Source organism: Narcine bancroftii, chromosome 3 (assembly GCF_036971445.1).
Source record: "Narcine bancroftii isolate sNarBan1 chromosome 3, sNarBan1.hap1, whole genome shotgun sequence".
NCBI lineage: Eukaryota > Metazoa > Chordata > Chondrichthyes > Torpediniformes > Narcinidae > Narcine > Narcine bancroftii.
In genome coordinates this window covers 6,680,214-6,697,523 of record NC_091471.1, presented here as the reverse complement: position 1 = coordinate 6,697,523, position 17,310 = coordinate 6,680,214, and the positions used below count along the sequence as shown (strand labels likewise).

Sequence of the window (17,310 nt, the reverse complement as noted above, 5' to 3'; positions counted from 1 at the left end):
ACCATTAGGATTTTCCTTCACATTGTCACTCAAACAACTTCATGTCTTCTTTTAGCCTTCTTGATTTATTTCTTGAAGTCTTCCTTGCATTTTTAATGTTCTTCATCTCATTTGTTCCATGTTGTTCATATCTGCTATGCACTCCTCTCTTCTTCTGAACCAGATCCCAAGATCCCCTGAAAACCAAGGTTCCCTCTGCCTGCTAACCTTGTCTTTAATCCTGACAGGAACATATAAACTATGTACTCTCAAAATTTCACCTTTGAAGGCTTTCCACTTACCAAACACATCCTTGCCCTAATCCATGGATTCTAGATCCTTTCCATTTCCTCAAAATTGACCCTTCTCCAATTTAGAATCTCAACCCGAGACCCAGACCTATCCTTCTCCATAATTAACCTGAATCTAATGGTATTATGATCACTGGACCCAAAATGTTCCCCAGTCCATACTTCTGTCACCTACCCTCAAGGCTGATACTCAGGTAGATGGTGTGGTGAAGAAGGCATTTGGAATGTTGGCCTTCATAAATCGGAGTATTGAATTCGAGAGTAGGGAGGTTATGATGAAATTGTACAAGGCATTGGTGAGGCCAAATTTGGAGTACTGTGTACAGTTTTGGTCACCAAATTATAGGAAAGATATAAACAAAATAGAGAGAGTGCAGAGAAGGTTCACGAGAACGTTGACAGGATTTCAAGGTTTGAGTTCCAGGGAAAGGTTGTGCAGACTGGGGCTTTTTTCTCTGGAGCATAGAAGATTGAGAGGGGGCTTGATAGAGGTGTTTAAGATTTTAAAAGGGACAGACAGAGTAAATGTGGATAGGCTTTTTCAATTAAGAAAGGGGGAGATTCAAACTAGAGGACATGGTTGAAGGGGGAAAATTATAAGGGGAACATGAGGGGAAATTTCTTTACACAGAGGGTGGTGGGGATGTGGAATGAGCTTCCGGCAGACGTGGTCGAGGCGGGATCACTGGTTACATTTAAGGAAAGACTGGATTGTTACATGGATAGGAGGGGACTAGAGGGGTATGAACCGGGTGCTGGTCAGTGGGACTAGGAGGATGGGGATTTGCTACGGCATGGACTAGTAGGGCCGAACTGGCCTGTTCTGTGCTGTAAGTGGTTATATCCTGTCTCATTCCCTAATAGGAGATCCAGCATTCACTCGAGTTGATACCTTTATATATTGATTTAGAAAATTTTTCTGAAGACATTTGACAAACTCCAAGTCATCCAGTTCTTTTACAGTGTGGGAGTCCCAGTCAATATGTGGAAAATTAAAATCTCCTACTATCATAACCTTATGTTTCCTGCAGCTGAGTGCCATCTCTCTACAGATTTGCTCCTCCAATTCTCGTTGATTATTGAGTGGTCTATATGGTTATACCTTTCCCGTTCCTCAGCTCAGCCTATATAGCTTCAGTAGATGAGCCCTCTGGTCTGTCCTGCTTGAGCACAGCTGTGATATATTTTTTCTGAAGAGCAGTGTCACTCCTCCCCTGTTCTATCACGTCTGAAGCAACAGAAGCCCAGAACACTGAACTGCCAGTCCTGCCCCTCCTGCAACTAAGTTTGACTAATGGCCATGTCATAATTCCATGTGCCAATCCACTCTCTAAGCTCGTCTGCTGTTCCTACAATACTCCCTGCATTGAAATAGATGCACCTGAGAACACTTCCACCACATATCAACCTGTTGTCTTCTACCATTACATGCAATTTTCACATCACCTTTTCCCCCTCCACTCCTCTATCTGCTCTGGCATTCTGGTTCCCATTCCCCTCCAGATCTAGTTTAAACTCCAGCACCAGCAAATCTTCCAGCAAGGATATTAGTCCCTCTCCAGTTCAGATCCAAACCGTCCTGTTGAAACAGGTCCCACATTCCTTAGAAGAGAGCTCAATAATCCAGAAACCTGAAGCCCTCCCTCCTGTGCTCATGTGTAAGCTGAATTATCCTCCTATTTCAAACCTCACTAGCACATGGCACGGGGTGCAATCCTGAGATCACTGCCCTGGAGGTCCTGTCCTTCAACTGAGTGCCTAACTCCCTGAACTCTCCAGTAAAAGTAGCATATATTAATTTTCATAATGATTTCAACAGGGACCCAAACAAGAGTTTGGTGGGCAGGATTAGAACCCAGGGATATTATAAGATACTAGCAAGTAAACAAAGTCTCTCTCATGCTGGGATGATAGCGGGGATCAGAATATGGGCCCTAAATAATCATAATTTTCATTTACGCTTTGGCTAAGAGACCAAATGTAACATTTTCAAGATTAGTGGTGACACAAAATTAAGTGGGAACATGATCACTGATGAGAATGTGATCTAGTCATGTACTTTGGTAGAAGGAACAAAAGGAAAGACTATTGTTTGGATGGGGATAAACTTCAAAATTCAGGGGAGCAAAAGGACTAGGAGTCCTTTGCAGGTTACCCTGAAGGTTAACCTCGAGGTTGAGTTGGTGGTGAAGATGGCAAATGCAATGTTGGCATTCATTTCTAGGGGAATAGGATGCAAGAGCAAGGATGTGATGTTGAGGCTTTAAGGCACTGATAAAGCCTCACTTGGAATATGGCTCCTTATTTAAGGCTCCTTATTTAAGAAAGGGTGTGCTAACATTGGCGAGGGTTCAAAGAAGATTCACAAGAATGATATCTGGAATGAAAAGACTAGCATATGAGGAATGTTTGATGGCTCTTGGACTGTATTCCTTGCAGTTCAGAAAAATGAGGAGGGACATCATAGAAGCATTTCGAATGTTGAAAAGTCTGGAAAGAGCAGATGTGGCAAAGTTGTTTCCCATGGTATTGGAGTCAAGAAAAGAGGACACAACTTCAGGATTGAAGGGCACCCATTTAAAACAGAGATGTAGAGGAATTTCTTTTGTCAGAGATTTTCTACCACAGGTGGCTGTGGAGGCCAGGTCATTGGGAGTATTTAAGGCAGAGATGAATAGGTATCTGAATAGTCAGGGTACCAAAGGGTATGGGGAAAAGGCAGGGAAGTGGGGGTGAGTTGGAGAATAGATCAGCTAATGATAGAATGGCCTACTTCTGCTCCTGTATCTTAAGGCTTTATGGTCAAGCAAATCATGTGGGCAAACAATATGCAAGAGGGAGTATAATGGGGAAGAATACAAAATAGATGACAATGGGTAATAAAATATGAGGTTATGTGAAATGCTGAATATTTCTAAAAAGTTTGCAATTGTCAAATGATGTTCAAAGGGACCTGTGTCCTTGGACATGGGTCACTGAAGGCTAACTTGCAGATATAGCTTGCAATTTAGAAGATAAATGATATAATTGACTTCTATTACAAGATTTTCACACAATAAAGATACTTAATTGCAATTGTATGGGTTTGATGAGGCACCATCAGAGATTCTGCACAGTTTTGGTCTCCTTATCTAAAATATATTTGCCATTGAGTGCAGCAAAGATTGTCCTGGTTGGTTTCTGGAATGGAAAATCTGTCATTTGAAGAATACCCTAGGCTTCTACATTTTTGAGTTTAGAAGAGGTGAATTCTTTGAACCAGAAACATAGACAGAAAGTTCACTCCCGTTATGGAGTCTCAAACCAGAATTGTCGATTTCTATAACCATTTACGGAGCGAAACAGGCCATATCGGCCTTTTGAGTCCGCACCATTTCACTAGAACAACTCCACTAGCTCGAACCTCCCGCTCACCACCAATAACCCTCCAACCCACCCCCCCCCCCCCCCACCTCCATGTACACATCCAACTTTCTCTTAAATGACAGAAGGGACCCTGACGCAACTTTCTACCACTCGCTGAGTGCAAACGCCACCTCTAATATTTCTCCTAAAGTGTTGCCCCCTTACCCTTAACTCATGGCCTCTTGTTCCAGCCTCCCCTGCCCTCAGGGGAAAGAGTCTGTTTACGTCTAGTCTATCTATTCCTTTCAAAATTTTAAATACCTCTATCAAGTCCCCTCTCAGTTGTCTACATTCCAATGAATAAAGTCCCAGTCTCCTTAATCTCTCCCTGTAATCCAGAAGTTGTAACCCAGGGAACATCCTTGTAAACCTTCTCTCCACCCTCTCCACCTTATCTATATCCTTTCTATAATTTGGAGACCAGAACTGAACACAGTACTCCAAACCTGGCCTCACCAATGCCTTAAACAGCTGCAGCATCACTTCCCAGCTCCTATACTCTATACTAAGATTTATGAAGGCCGGCATACCATATGCCTTCTTAACCACCCTATCTACATGGGAATCCACCTTCAGTGAACTCTGTACCATAACCCCCAGGTCCTTTTGCTCCTCTGCATGCCTCAATGCCCTCCCCTTAACTGTATATGTCCTATTTTGGTTATTTTTACTGAAATGCAACATCTCACACTTGTCTACATTGAATTCCATCTGCCATCTTTCGGCCCACTCTTCCAAACAAACCAAATCCTTCTGTAATCCAAGAAAATCTACCTCACTATCCACCACTCCCTCCATTTTCATATCATCTGCATATTTGCTTATCCAGTTAACCACACCCTCCTCTAAATCATTAATATAAATGATAAACAACAAGGGACCCAGCACCGATCCCTGAGGCACCCCACTTGTCACAGGCTTCCAACTTGACATACAGTTGTCCACCATGACTCTCTGCTGTCTATCTCCCAGCCACCTCTGAACCCATGTCACAATCTTTCTACTAATTCCTAGTGACTGAACCTTCTTTATTAACCTTCCATGCGGAACCTTATCAAAAGCCTTACTAAAATCTAAATAGATCACATCAACTGCTTTACCTTCATCCACCTTTTTTGTCACTTCCTCAAAAAACTCAACAAGGTTTGTCAAACATGTCCTTTGTCAAACATGACTTTCCTTTTACAAACCCATGCTGGGTGCCCCTAATCAATCCCTGCCTATCCAGATATGCATATATACTATCTCAAAGAATACCCTCCATAGCCTTCCCCATCACCGAAGTCAAACTTATTGGTCGATAATTACTTGGCCTACACCTAATGCCTTTTTTAAACAACGGAACTACATTTGCAACCCTCCAATCCTGTGGTACCACCCCCTCCTCCACTGATCTTTGAAAAATCACTGTCAGTGCCCCCGCTATTTGTTCCCTGACCTCCCTAAAAGTCCTGGAAAAAATCCCATCAGGACCAGGAGACTTATCCACCTTAATTGACCCTAGAAGCTCCAAAACCCTCGCTTTACTAATCCCTATCCTTTCCATAACTAAGCCTTTTGCCTCTCTTATCTCGTATAGCCCAATGTCCCTTTCCCTCGTGAATATGGACGAGAAAAAATTGTTCAATATTTCTCCCATCTCATACGGTTCCTGACATAGTTCATCCAGTGGACTTATTCTATCCTTAACCCTCCTTTCACTGTTCACATATCTGTAAAAACCCTTAGGATTTCTAAGTCAACATAGTTTGCTGAAAGAACAATCACTTTTGAAAATTTGTAGGAGCTTTTTGAGGATGTAACAGGCAGAGTCGATAGATGGGAGGCTATAACATGTATTTGGATTTCCAGAAGACATTTAACAAAGTTTCACATAAAATACTGGTGTACAAGATAAGAACACAGGTTACTGGAGGAAGTGTGTTAGCATGTACACAAGACAAATTATTACACTGAACCCAGATCATCTATTTACTACATTTGTGAATGACCTAAAAGTTAACCACCAGGTTGAATTGTCAGTAAAAAAAAGCAAATGCAATGTTGGCATTCATTTCAAGAGGAATAGTGTATAGAGACTGCAATGGAGGACCATCGCCTTCCCAAGATCGTGTTATATGGCGAGCTCTCCACTGGCCACCGTGACAGAGGTGCACCAAAGAAAAGGTACAAGGACTGCCTAAAGAAATCTCTTGGTGCCTGCCACATTGACCACCGCCAGTGGGCTGATATCGCCTCAAACCGTGCATCTTGGCGCCTCACAGTTTGGCGGGCAGCAACCTCCTTTGAAGAAGACCGCAGAGCCCACCTCACTGACAAAAGGCAAAGGAGGAAAAACCCAACAGCCAACCCCAACCAACCAATTTTCCCCTGCAGCCGCTGCAACCGTGTCTGCCTGTCCCGCATCGGACTTGTCAGCCACAAACGAGCCTGCAGCTGATGTGGACTTTTACCCCCTCCATAAATCTTCGTCCGCGAAGCCAAGCCAAAGAAGAGTGTATAAGAGTAAAGAGGTGTTGATGAGGCTCTATGGGTTGAACATTTAATGGGTTGAGAGGGGGGTGGGAAGGAGGGAGGGAAGGGGGGGAGGAGAGAAAATGACACTGTGTATATTCAAGAGGGAAATGTTTGTGTATATTTTGATTAATATGGTTCATAATGTTAAAAATATATTTTTTTTTTAAATGAGGCTCGATGGGGCACTGGTGAGACCTCATTTGGAGAACTGTGTGCAGTTTTGGGCCCCTTATCTTAGAAAGGATGTAATAATGTTGGAGAGAGTACAGAGAAGATTTACCAGGATTGTTCCTGGAATGCAGGGGCTAACGTATGAGCAACGTTTAGAGGCTCTTGGATTATATTCATAGGAATAAAGAAGAATGAGTGGAGATCTCATAGAAACATATCAAATGCTGAAAGGATTGGAGAGAGTAGATGGGAATAGGAAGTGGTACCCATTTAAAACTGAGATGAGGAAAAATTTCTTTAGCCAAAGGATTTGTGAAATTCATTACCACATACAGCTATGGAACCCGATCATTGGGGGAATTTAAAGGAGCGATTGACAGGTATCTAATTAGTCATGGTATCAAGGGACATGGGGAAAAGGCAAGAAATTGGAACTAGAAGTTTATCTCAGGGTGAATTTGCGGAGCAGACTTGATCTTGTCACAAGACTTTATCTTGTGATCTGGAAAAAAGGGCAAAGTGCAAATTATCCAAGTTTTTTGATATTGCAAAAATAAGTAGAAGGACTGTTGCAATTATAACATATAGACTCTTCAACAGAATATATGAGTGGAGAAAAAATTGGTAAACAGAATTTAGTGTGAGATCATGCACCTCAGTAAGAGAAATTATAAGGCAGACGATTCAAATGGGTGGTCTTATCCATGAATTACAAAAAACATAGCAGATGCGTTGTAGAGGTAGCTAGTAAGAAATGGCATATTGGCTTTTATTTTAAGGATGGAGTAGTGGTGAAGTTTAAAATTAGAAATGTGTGGTTACAATTGCACAAGGTGTTGGTGAGGCCACAGGGCAGTGCTGGTTCCTGTATTTAAGAAAGGATATACTAGCATTTGCAGTAATCCATAAGATATTCCCCAAGCTAATTCCTGGGATGAGAGGGCTGTTCATTACAAACAGATGAACAACATGGACTTTAAAAAAAAATGGCAGTGCAGCTGGAGCAGCTGTAAAGGCAATGCTATCGCTGGTGCGGACCCATGGAGAGTGGAGACACAGCACTGCTCTGCAGGGTTCTTCCGCCCTGTCCAACTGCCAACAACTCCCTTTAAACAGCCTGTTAAAGGAGCCAATGGTGGTTTATTCTAAAAATCCAACAATTGCAGGGTCTGGGCCGAAGATGGTGGCACCCATGTTCGGCAGCAGCCTCAAGGAGTTGTAGGAACCGAGGAGGGAGAGGACTAGCTTAAGGCACCAGAGAACAGGGATGAGGAGACCAACCTCCATTTGAGAAGGAAAAGCAGAGGAGACGACCCACGTGAGAGTGACCATGGTGTCAGACCAGCAAAAGGCTCTGCAGCTTAAGAGCACACTGACAGTGGGCTGTGGTGAGGATCACACGCAGGCTGCAGAAGATTATGGTCAAGGGACTGCTGAAGATCAGACTGGTGAAGGAGTGCCACATATTAGAGACGAGATGCGAGAGGGTGCTGAGGGCACTGGGAGATTCTTTATCATGTCAGTTTGGATCTGGAGCTTGGGTTGGCCAATAGTTTTGACTGGTGGCTACAGGAGGGCTGGAGGCGAATCCACGGATACTCACTGACTCTTGGGAGGACTCTCTTTTGCTTCTCTTTCTCTTATTGTCAAGGATGCTGGGCAATATCTTGCTGATGGCAAATCTTTATCTGCTTTATAGTAGACAAAAGGTAATTTTGTGTAATATAACACTATGTTTTGTTGCTAGAGACTGGCTCAAGGCTGGCTGAAGGGGCACCAGATATTGGAACTGGGAAGTGAGAGGGCGCCGAGGGCACTAAAGGGTTCCTGAATGTTTTGAAAGTTCGGATCTGGAGCTCAGTCTGCTCTTTGTTCGATTGGACTCTGTGTGTCTGCAGGAGGGATGGAGGAGAATCCATGGAAACACGATGACTATCTTTTTCTTCTCTTTCTCTGACTTTAGGAGACACTCCAGGCAATTTCTGCTGATGGCAAATCTGTCTGCCTTACAGCGGACAAAAACACATTTTTTGTAATATTGCACTGTCTTTATTACATGACAATAAATTGAATTTTAAATCATTTAAAACAAAGAGCAGAGGAATTTCTCATACAGAATGATTAATCTCAGTAATTCTCCATCCAAGGAGATTGTGGAGGCTTAATGAGAAAATATATACATTTTGAAAGAAAGATTGAGGAACAGCCACAGAAAAGAAGTTGAGAGGCCTGGAATGAATGACAGTGAATAATAATGAAAAGCAAGCAATTCTGCTTCTGCTCCTATTTTCTTGTGCTCTATAAAGCACTAGCTTGAGCATAACTGTAGTGTGTGCTATAGTTTGAAAGTAAAGATTCTAAAAAGGGCACAGAAACATTTTATTGGAACATAGATACCAGGAATGAAGAAATTCAGTTACATAGAGAGGCTGGAAAACCTGGGATTACTTTTTATAGAGCAGAGAAATTGAGAGGTAATATGGTACCATGGGCTTATTTAATGGACACATTATTTTTTTTGGTCGTATCCTCCAATTTACGGGTGGTCTTGGTGGGATAGTTCTTTGTTTTACATTATTTTTTGCTATTTACCACAAGGTCCTCTGTTTTGCTGCCGTCATTTATGGATAGTCCATTCATTTGTTGTTGCATCTGGTTGATGCCTGGTAAATCCCGCTCTGGAATGAACCATTCCTGGTCCTCTTCATCCAGCATCTCCTGAAAACAACGTTCCAAGAATTCTTCCTCCCATAATTCCTCTTCTACCTGTGGACCAAAACAAAAATGTTGACATTAAATACGCATGCTGGTTCATTCAATGATCGAGTCTAAATGCTATGATATTATGTAAGTGGGGAAGGTTTGGCAGGCAAATTTCTCTTAGCATAGGATATTCAGAAATTGCCATGTGCTGAAACAATAAAAGTTGGCATGATAGAAGGCCCTTCTGTTCCATGAAACCTATGCTGCCTGTCGGGTGGAAGGTCATGTGACCTCTCCGGCAGGATCTTGATCAGAAGCCACCACACCTGTCAATCAAGGTCAAGAGCATCTTGTGATTGGCCTTTTCTAAAAACCACACATGTTGCCACTGGCTCTGTTAATCACCTGCCTATTTTGGGCACACCTGGGCCAGCCCCACTGATCAGCAGGGGGGGTATAAAACCATCACGTGGAGCAGCTAGGTTTCTTTTCCCTGAGGAACAAACCCAAGCTCCATTCCAGGTCACAAGCCAGACCTGACACTGGAAAATCGGTATCAAAGTATGTGCCAGTAAGCCAGTAACAAGAGCAGGGATTTTGTGGTGCACATTAACAAACCATCATTTTACTGTTTCTTCTTGGTTAATCTTCGTGCTGCTGCATGTACCTTGTTGGTTTGATTCCCTGTGGCAAATTTCCCTTGCAAGGTGCTCCCTTTGTGGCCTTCTCTACATCAGAGAAACCGGTCACGGATTGGGAGATTACTTCACTCAACACCTCCTCTCCATTTGCAACAGTAGCCAATCATTTCAATTCTGAGTCACACTCCCAAGCTCACATGTCTGTCCATGGCCTTATATACTATCCCACCCCGACCACCCACAGATGGGAGGAACACTCTCCTGCCAAATGACCTGAACTTTAGGCCCTTTCAAACTGCTATGTAAAATGGGGTTAACCAGGCATTTTGCCCAGTTACACGGCAATTAGAAAGGATCCAACCCGGTCAACCCCGTCGGAATCCAAGCAGGTCCCTGATCTACCTCAGAGGTAGGTCAGGGAACCCAGTTAAACTTACCTAGGTCGCGTCCACAGGCGATCTGAAAACAAAAATGGCCGATCCGATTATTTCAGTGACGTCAGCGCTTGCGTGTGCGCGTCACCGGGCAGCCAGCATCTGGACATCCGGCAGTACTTCTGGTGAGTGCGTGACACGTCATTGCAGGAGCGGGATCCCCTTTAAATCACCAGGTTGGCAATTTAATGGGTAGATCTCCCTGCGATTGACAAATCGAAATGATAAATAACTCCATAAAAAGGGAAAGCACAAGAAAGCAAGACCAGCTTTTTAAAGGCACAACTAGATACAATGGCCTGAATAACCTCTCCCTGAGCTACAATTTGAATACCCTACAATTCGTGTCAAAGAATCAGAAAGTTATAGCAAGGAAGACAGTATTCAACACATCACATCAAAATCAAGCCAAAAAAAAAAGGTAGAAACCAATTCTCATCCACAGTCCTGTTGGACAATGCATTTTGGGCTTCTTGTAGCATTGAATTCTCAGTATCATAACATTGTTGTTTTTGCATTGAACTTTCTTTGATACCCAGAAGGGCTTTAAATCAGAGGTTCCTCAACTTTATACAAACTTATATGGTCCAAACCCTCATGAAAAGCTTCACTGAATATCTCTCAGTGCTACATCATGTTACCTTAATGTAGATAGGGACAGTTCACTTTTGTGAAATATGTTGGACCAAACTCAATTCAGATTGAACCTTCCACAGATACCCAAGGCCACACTAATTTTTTGTGGACGTGCAGTTCCCAATGACTTTATTGGAGGTAAAATAATCTTTAAAAAGTCCTAACTTTAAAAACACATTTCACCCTGATGGATTAAAACTCAACATTAATTCAGAAAAGGGGAAATATTCACTCTGCTTATCTTTAGTAAATGTGCCCTGCCCAGCCACCACTAGTTCCACAGAACTGTTGGATTCAAAGCTGAGTTCAGCATGTAAGAGGGAATCATGTTTATCCAGAACCTGCATCGACTAAAGCACTGATGAAATACCTTTCATGGGTACATTATTTGGGACTGAACCCATCCGTGAATATCAGAAGTAGAAAAACAAATGAAGCAACTTGCAGTAACTTGGAAAGCACAAATGTGATAATTATTCATCTTTTCAGATTGCATTAGTTTTAGTTCATTGGTGGCTATTTGGAGATCAAACACTCCAGCTACAACCTCAACTCCTGCACACAAAGTGGACAAAAGCAATGCAAGGCACAGTGCCAACTTGCCAATATTCTGAATGGGATTAATGGATCTAAAAAAGGCTGAAGGTTCTTTAACAGATACAGTTCAGGAAAGGCTATGCCGAATGATGGAGTGTTTTTTTTCCAGAGAAAGGAATATTTCCCTCTCTGTGACTAACTGCAGTATAAAGCAATACCTAAAAGTGTGTCGAGTTATTTTAGTCGATGAGAAACTAAGTGTTAACCAATGCTACAGTCCCATCTACTGCAATAATATGGAACATGCATATTCTGATATAACACCATAATAAAGAATGTCATTATACTGAAAACGAGAGCTGTAATTTAGGGGTCAAGTGCTTATGCTTTGCATGTGCAAGGCCCTGGAATTTAATTCCTAGCACCAGCACCTGATTATCCTGAATTTATGGGCAGCACAGCTAGTAAACTGGATTAATTCCTCACCTTTCCTGACCTTGAGGACTCTCTATAAAGTTTACGTGTTCTCCGTGCAACCACATGGGTTTCCGTAGCCACGGGTGTGCACGCACGTGGGTAAATTGGCTTCTATAAATTGCTCCATGTGTGAAGGGCCTGCCTGACAGGCTAGACTTGCACAGAATTTAAAAAAAACTGAGCCAATATGATGTAAAAGCTGCAAATGGAAAATAGAGAAAAAAATTAAGGCAGCTTCTACTGAGAGAATCAGTTAACGTTTCAGATGAGGGAGTCTTCATTGCATTTGAAAAAGTGAAATAGGTTAGCCCAAGCAGCAGATAAACACGAGTGAAACCAAATTAATCTCTAATTGGTTGAAGAAATGGCAGATGATACAAGGTGAAGCTAATAATGAAGAAAAAAGATGGCAGGCAGCAGAAATGGGCCTTAAAGAGACAAAGAAAGAGCATGTCTTTAAAATTATAGAATACAAAATTAAGTGGAGAAGACTGCAACGTGCTCCTGAAGTTGAAGCATTGTTCCCCAACCTTGTGTTAGGTCTTGCCTTAACAATGCAGAAGGCAACAGACAGTCAAGTCATCTTACCTTTGTTTATCATCCTTTCCATGCTTGCACGGGAAAGACGAGATAGCATTTCTCCAGGACCACAGACCATATTTACATAAATATTTTAGAAGTTAAACACATTAAAATATTAAGACATATAGTAACAGTCCATAGGACCCTATCCCCAAATGTTCTGGCAGTTCAGAGGTCTAATGGCTTGGGGGAAAAAAATCTGTTGCCAAATCTGTTCATAAGGGCCTAAGTGTTGCAGTACCTCCTCCAGAGAGAACAGTTTACCTCATCTCTGTATGATGACTCATCATTCTTACTGATCAGGTGGGTCAGTAGCCCTGGGGAGGGCGATGCCCAGTTTTATGGTCTTGGAGATGCTGTTACCCTGACAAAAGTTAAGAATCCAATTGCAGAGGGAGGTGTTTAGACCCAGCAGGCTCAACCTCCTTATCAGGTACTGCGGCATGATTGTGTTGAATGCTGAGCTGAAGTCAATAAACAGCATTCAAACATACAAGTTCTTGTTTTCCAGGTAAGTGAGGGCTAGATGGAGGCAGTGATCGCATTGTCCATAGAGCCGTTGAGTCTGTATGCAAACTGCAGCGGGTCTAGTGACGGGGGCAGGAGGAGCTTGATATGTCCCATGACGAGCCTCTCGAAGCACTCCAAGAAAATGGAATGCGAGTGTGACAGGGCCGTAGTCATTGAGGCAGGACACAGATGACTTCTTCAGCACAGGGACAATGGTGGCAGCTTTGAAGCACGTTGGACTATGGTGGTTCTCAGGGAGATGTTATCTGGTCTAGCACAGTTGGAGTGGGTCTGTGAATTAGAACCGAAGAACCACAGAACATTACTACAGCACATAAAACAGGCCATTCGGCCCTTCTAGTCTATGCCAAATTACTGTTAGTGTCATTAAAGAGCAGATATAAAAACTGAGTCAATCTGACATAAAAACAAGAAATAGAAAATGTTGTGAAAACTGACCAGTCAAATATGATTTGTGAAAAGAGAGATAATATTTCAAATGTAGAACATTTCATCAGACATGCTGAAAGAGAATCCGCTTTCAGGTGGAAAAGCTGGGAGAATGCGGCTCCAAAGCCGGTTGCGGGTATGTGCGAAGCAACATTCAGGTGGCAGCGCTGAAGGCGCTGTTCTGGCACATGAAAGGTCCGCGGCGGGGAGAGGCACCGAGGAGCAAAAGCTGGCTCCTGTCAACTGTGGCCATCGTCCTGCCTACTTTCAGGTGCCATGGGGGCACGCGCGGAAACGGAGACTACACCTACCCAAGGAAGGTTGGGTAAGTACACCTCGGGACAGGGTTCTCCGCTTTCAGATGGTCTCCCAACAGCCACATTCAGGTATTTTAAAGTTTTACGTTGGGGTATTCTGGCCACATGAAAGCAGCTAGAGAAATGTTCATTTAAGTGGCAGTGCAAGTGTAGCCGTAACAATGGACCTCATTACTGCTCCATCAACATCTCATTAAAGTCAAACTTCTACAGCATTTATAGGCCCTTCGACCCAGTGTTGTGGCAACTTAACAACCTAACAACCTTCTAACATAGAACAATACAGCCCTTGATGTTGTGCCAACTGATACATCCCTTCCTTAAAAAAAGTAAACCCTCCCTACCCCATAACCCTTTATTTTTCTTTCATACATGTGCCTGTCTAAGAGTTTCTTAAGTGCTCCCATTGTTTCAGCTTCCACCACCATCCTCAGCAAGGCATTCTGGGCACCCACAATTCTCTGAGTAAAAAGCTTACCCCTGATGTCTCCCCTAAACTTTGTCCATATGTCCTCTGGTGTTTGCTGATCCTGCCCTAGGAAACGCGTGCTGGCTGTTCACCCCATCTACGTCTCTCAATCTTGTAGACCTCTATCATGTCTCCTCTCATCCTTCTACATTCCAAAGTGAAAAGTTCCAGTTCTGCTAACCTTGCCTCATAAGACTTGTTTTCCAATCCAGGTAACATCCTGGTAAATGTCCTCTGCACCCTCTCCATAGCTTCCCCATCCTTCCTATAATGAGGTGACCAGAATTGAACACAATACTCTGAGTGTGGTCTTACCAGAGATTTGAAGAGTTGCAACATGACCTCTCTACTCTTGAATTCAATCTCCCTATTAATGAATCCCAGTATCCCATAGGTCTTCATCAGCCTAGAATTTTCATATTGCACAATCCTCCATTTTTCTCAATTCATTTTCTCAATCCAATAGTCTTTTAAAAAGATTGAGTTGTATCTGTTTCCATCACCATGGTTGGCTGTGCATTCCATGCACCTACCACACTCCATGTTGAAAAACATGCCTCTTACATCCCCTTGATGAAGGGCTGACATGCATTGATGAAAGACTCAGGCCTAAAACATTGGTTACATATCTTTGCTACATTAAGAACACTGTTTGGCCCGCTGAGTTTCTCCATGTATTGAACCCCTTACATTCACCCTCAGTATCTCTCCCCCAACCCTACCCCCGTTCTTACTCCCAAGCACCTTAAATTATCACTCGTGTTCACCAAATTTTCCATGATATTAGTAGTGGTCCTGTTACTTCATTACCAAGACCTGTAAGTAAGGGCAATTCTTACAAAGTCAAACACTACTTTACAATTACCTGTTTATTAATAATCTCATATTTTTGTGAATCTAGTTATTTCTACCTTTGGTACAGTGACAGATTACAGATGTGTTTTTGGGAGATAAACTGGGGGAGGTTTTTTTAGTGTAGGTCTTTAAAACAGATCCTATTTAAAATATTGGAGCTCTGCTCATGCTAGACATGTCGGCTCCAGAGCCTTGGCAAAAGCTCTGGAGAGTGCCAAAGAGACTTCACTAAAGGATTGTTGTTTACAAAAAGGCAACAGATGAAAGAACTCGTCAGAGCCACTGGCTATCTGGAATAGAACTTGCTGCTCTAAGAGGGTCATGTGGTTTTGCAAGCAGAGAGAGTAAAACAAGCTTTTCTCTGAGAGAGAGAGAGAGAGAGAGAGAGAGAGGATTCAGTTCTGTAGTTTTACAGTTCAGCAGCAGCTGGGACTGGAACAGGACAAGCTGGCAAGCTTGTGGAAAATCCCATTTGGAAGATGGGTTGTTGAGTGTTTAGTTCAGTCTGGTCAAAGCTCTTGCAGTTCATACAAGAGGAGAGGACTGACTGCCTAATGTTTCACTTGAAATAAGGGAAACAAAAAGGAACTCTGTGGTGACCTGAAAGAAAGAGGTCATCATCTGGAAAACCCTGATGGGGCAAGTTTCTTTGACAAGACACTGATGTGGCTGATTAAAAGGGATCAGTTTGTGTCCAATGAACAACAAATCTCTCTCTGAAAACCGACAAGAATCTTCCTGAGCGGTAACTATTTACCTTTCAAGCACCAAAGCCTGGTGAAGTTCATAAATGTTAAATTCTGTGCACAGTAAAAGAATTGCCTGCAAACAGTAAACTTGGAGGAATGAGAAGTGAGATTGGAATGTGAATCAAAGAACTTTCTAAACTGGAGGGAGTCACGTGATGGAGTAGTGGCCGGACGGTGAACTCCAGCCCTCTCCAGAAAAGTCGGAAAAAACAAAGGAAAACACAAAGGCACAGAAATAAAAGTTAAAGAAAAGTGAGTATAAAGGTGGAAAGAAGATGGCGACAAAAAAAGAAAAATCGAAATCAACGGTAAGAAGAGAGGAAGAGAAGACAACGGAGGAAGAAGGAAAAGGCCTAACCTGTTCGAAGAGGCCCGCGGTGGAGAGAGAAACCCGCTCCCTCAGGTCGGTAGAAATTGAACTACAAAAATGGCTCGCTGAACCGAGTAAAAGTGCGCAACCGCACATGAAAAAAAACACACCGACGGGAGGGGGTGGGAGGAAACCTGAGCCCCTGGGGGAAACCTACTCAAACATGGGGAGCATGTACAAACTCATTACAGACATTGCAGGAGCTTTTGGCACATTGACGTTCATAAATCAAAGTATTAGAATTGGTGAGGACAAATTTGGAGTCCAGCATACAGTTTTGGTCACCTAACTACACAGAAAAGATATCAATAAAATTGAAAGTGTGCAGAGAAGATTTACAAGGATGTGGCTGGGACTGGAACGACTGAGTTACAGGGAAAAGTTAAACAGGTTAAGACTTTCTACCCCAGAGCGAAGAAGAATGAGGGAGATTTGATAGAGGTGTACAAAATTAAAAGACCATATGACATAGGAGCAGAAATAGGCTATTCAGCCCATTGAATCATGAACTGATCAATTTTCCCTATTCACCCCCACTACCCAGCCTTCTCCCCGATTATGATGAGTGTAGATAGAGTAAATGCAAGTAGACTTTTTCCTACTAAGGTTAGATGCGATACAAAGCAGAAGACATTGGTGAATGGGAGAAGTTTAGGGGAAGCATTAGGGAGAATTTCTTCACACAGAGAGTGGTGGGAGTGTGGAATGAGCTGCCAGCTGAAGTTGTGAATGTAGGCTCAATTTTAACATTTAAGAAGAATGGGTAGAGGCACATGGATGGGATATGAAATGGGGTATGTCTATGGAGGGATATGAAATGGGTGCAGGTCAGTGGGAATAATACTTCAACACAGGCTAGAAGGCCGGCGGAGTCACGTGATGGAGTAGTGGCCGGACGGTGAACTCCAGCCCTCTCCAGAAAAGTCGGGAAAAACAAGAGAAAATACAAAGGCACAGAAATACAAGTTAAAGAAAAGTGAATATAAAGGTGGAAAGAAGATGGAGACAAAAGGAGAAAAATCAAAATCAACGGAAAGAAGAGAGGAAGAGAAGACAACGGAGGAAAAAGGTGAAGGCCTTACCTGTCCAAAGAGGCCCGCTGTGGAGAGAAGACCCCACTACCTCAGGTCGGTAGAAAGAGAACTACAACAATGGCTCACAGAGCCGAGTAAAAGTGCGCAACCGCGCATGCGCGAC

At 42.9% G+C, this 17,310-nt stretch overlaps 1 protein-coding gene across 8 annotated transcripts in view; it reads right to left on the bottom strand.

Annotated features, from left to right (window-relative positions):
• paip2b (poly(A) binding protein interacting protein 2B) overlaps positions 1-17,310 on the bottom strand; it is a 128,387-nt gene that overhangs the window by 8,295 nt on the left and 102,782 nt on the right. For all 8 annotated transcript variants that reach the window (XM_069923446.1, XM_069923442.1, XM_069923447.1 and 5 more), the window contains one exon: positions 8,976-9,149. In XM_069923446.1, the coding sequence (XP_069779547.1) occupies positions 8,976-9,149 (174 nt within the window). The remainder of the gene's footprint in view (positions 1-8,975; positions 9,150-17,310) is intronic.